Source organism: Trichinella spiralis (genome assembly GCF_000181795.1).
Source record: "Trichinella spiralis strain ISS 195 chromosome Unknown Scfld350, whole genome shotgun sequence".
Lineage (NCBI taxonomy): Eukaryota > Metazoa > Nematoda > Enoplea > Trichinellida > Trichinellidae > Trichinella > Trichinella spiralis.
The window spans coordinates 1-1,398 of record NW_003527289.1 but is presented as its reverse complement, the minus strand read 5'-3'; the positions used below and the strand labels follow the sequence as shown (position 1 = coordinate 1,398).

Here is a 1,398-nt window from a genome sequence, read left to right as displayed (position 1 = left end):
GGTGGATTCGGAGTGGATGATAAGGTACATCGCAGGTCGCTCTCAACGTTTAGCCTGTTTCGATGTTGCGTATTAAGCGTCATGAGAGCTGAGAATCCCGTTTCACAAAGGTACGTTGAGGAAAAAGGAACCAATATACGTAAGCTTTGTGAACTTATTTAGGATATTCTGCTTGTAACTTCACTCAGAAGTTTTCTAATGGCATACTTTCAAAGCTATCTTCAGCTAAGCTGTTGAATTGCAGTTCAATGGCTTCTTCTTGAAGATCGTGTGGAAGGTCTTCGACATTAACTAAAAATGGATTCCTCACAAGTTTATATATCAGGTTTTCAGGTTCTACGTCAGGAAAATAGTAAAAAAACTCATCTTGTAGGCTTATAAGGTGCCCTTTTATTTTTCTTTTCAAATTTTCGCTGATACATTTATCACTGAAAAGCTCGTTGAGTCTTGAAAACCATGTCAAATTTCCTCTTTCAACTTGTTTTAACCATAAGGAAATTTTTGCAATGAAGCTTTGAACAATGTCATAGTGAGCCATAACATTCGCGTTTGCTCCTTGCAGTTTCAAATCCAGTAAATTCAGTGCTTCAAAAATATCTGCAAGATATGCCAGGCTAAGCTGAAAATGTTCACTTTTGAAAGCTCGACACATTGTGCGTCTTCCTCGTTGCTCCAAAAACTCTGCCACTGCTTCTCTCAGTTCATAAATCCGGCCAAGCATGTTTCCTTTTGATAACCAACAAACTTCTGTATGATAGAGAAGTGCCATGTGGTCAGCATTCAAAATTTCACAGAGTGACGCAAATAATCGAGTGTTCAATGCACTGCTTTTCACATAGTTGACAACCTCCACGGCAAAATTAAGGTCTTCTCTGAGATCATCAGGCAGAGTTTTAGCAACCAAAGCCTGCCGATGAATTACACAGTGCATTGCAAAAATAGATGGGTTTTTTGATTTGACCATCTTCACAAAGCCAGACCGAGAGCCAAGCATTGCGGGTGCACCGTCAGTGCATACACCAACAAGTTTTTCCCACATCAAGCCATTTTACTTCAAAAAATTGTGACACAGCTTGGAACACATCAGCTCCTTTCGTTGTAATTTTTTATGTTCAAAAAAAAGAATTTTTTCTTCCAATTGTGTTTATTTGCAATGAAACCGTGCGTATACAATGAACTGGGCACAGTTTTGCCTGGTCTGGGGGACTCATCACAACTTATAACAAGAAAAAGGAGAACACTTTACCTTTTTCAAGAACTTGCTGGTTTTAAATCCTCAACCCATTCCTTCCATTCCGCGGTTTAACTGTTGAATCAAAAAAAAAAAAAATTTTTAATTTGGTCCCCTTGGCCTCCCCCAAACCAGAATTTTTATGTGTTTCTCAAGGAGGGGCTTAA

The 1,398-nt window shown here is 38.9% G+C and overlaps 1 protein-coding gene across 1 annotated transcript; it reads right to left on the bottom strand.

The window, feature by feature from the left end:
- Positions 1 to 184: 184 nt before the first annotated feature.
- Positions 185 to 931, bottom strand: Tsp_13922 (zinc finger protein). The gene is made up of 2 exons (XM_003370900.1): positions 430 to 931; positions 185 to 291 (listed from the first exon to the last, which is right to left on the bottom strand). Exons 1-2 carry the CDS (start codon positions 929 to 931, stop codon positions 185 to 187), a joined length of 609 nt encoding a protein of 202 aa, XP_003370948.1.
- Positions 932 to 1,398: the final 467 nt, after the last annotated feature.

Bases quoted from the DNA above. Each gene is read 5' to 3' on its own strand.
- Tsp_13922 (XM_003370900.1), bottom strand. From the start codon at position 931: ATGCACTGTGTAATTCATCGGCAGGCTTTGGTTGCTAAAACTCTGCCT. The intron at 292-429 runs GTGATAAATGTA...ATCCATTTTTAG, and splicing joins AAGACTCAACGAGCTTTTCA to TTAATGTCGAAGACCTTCCA.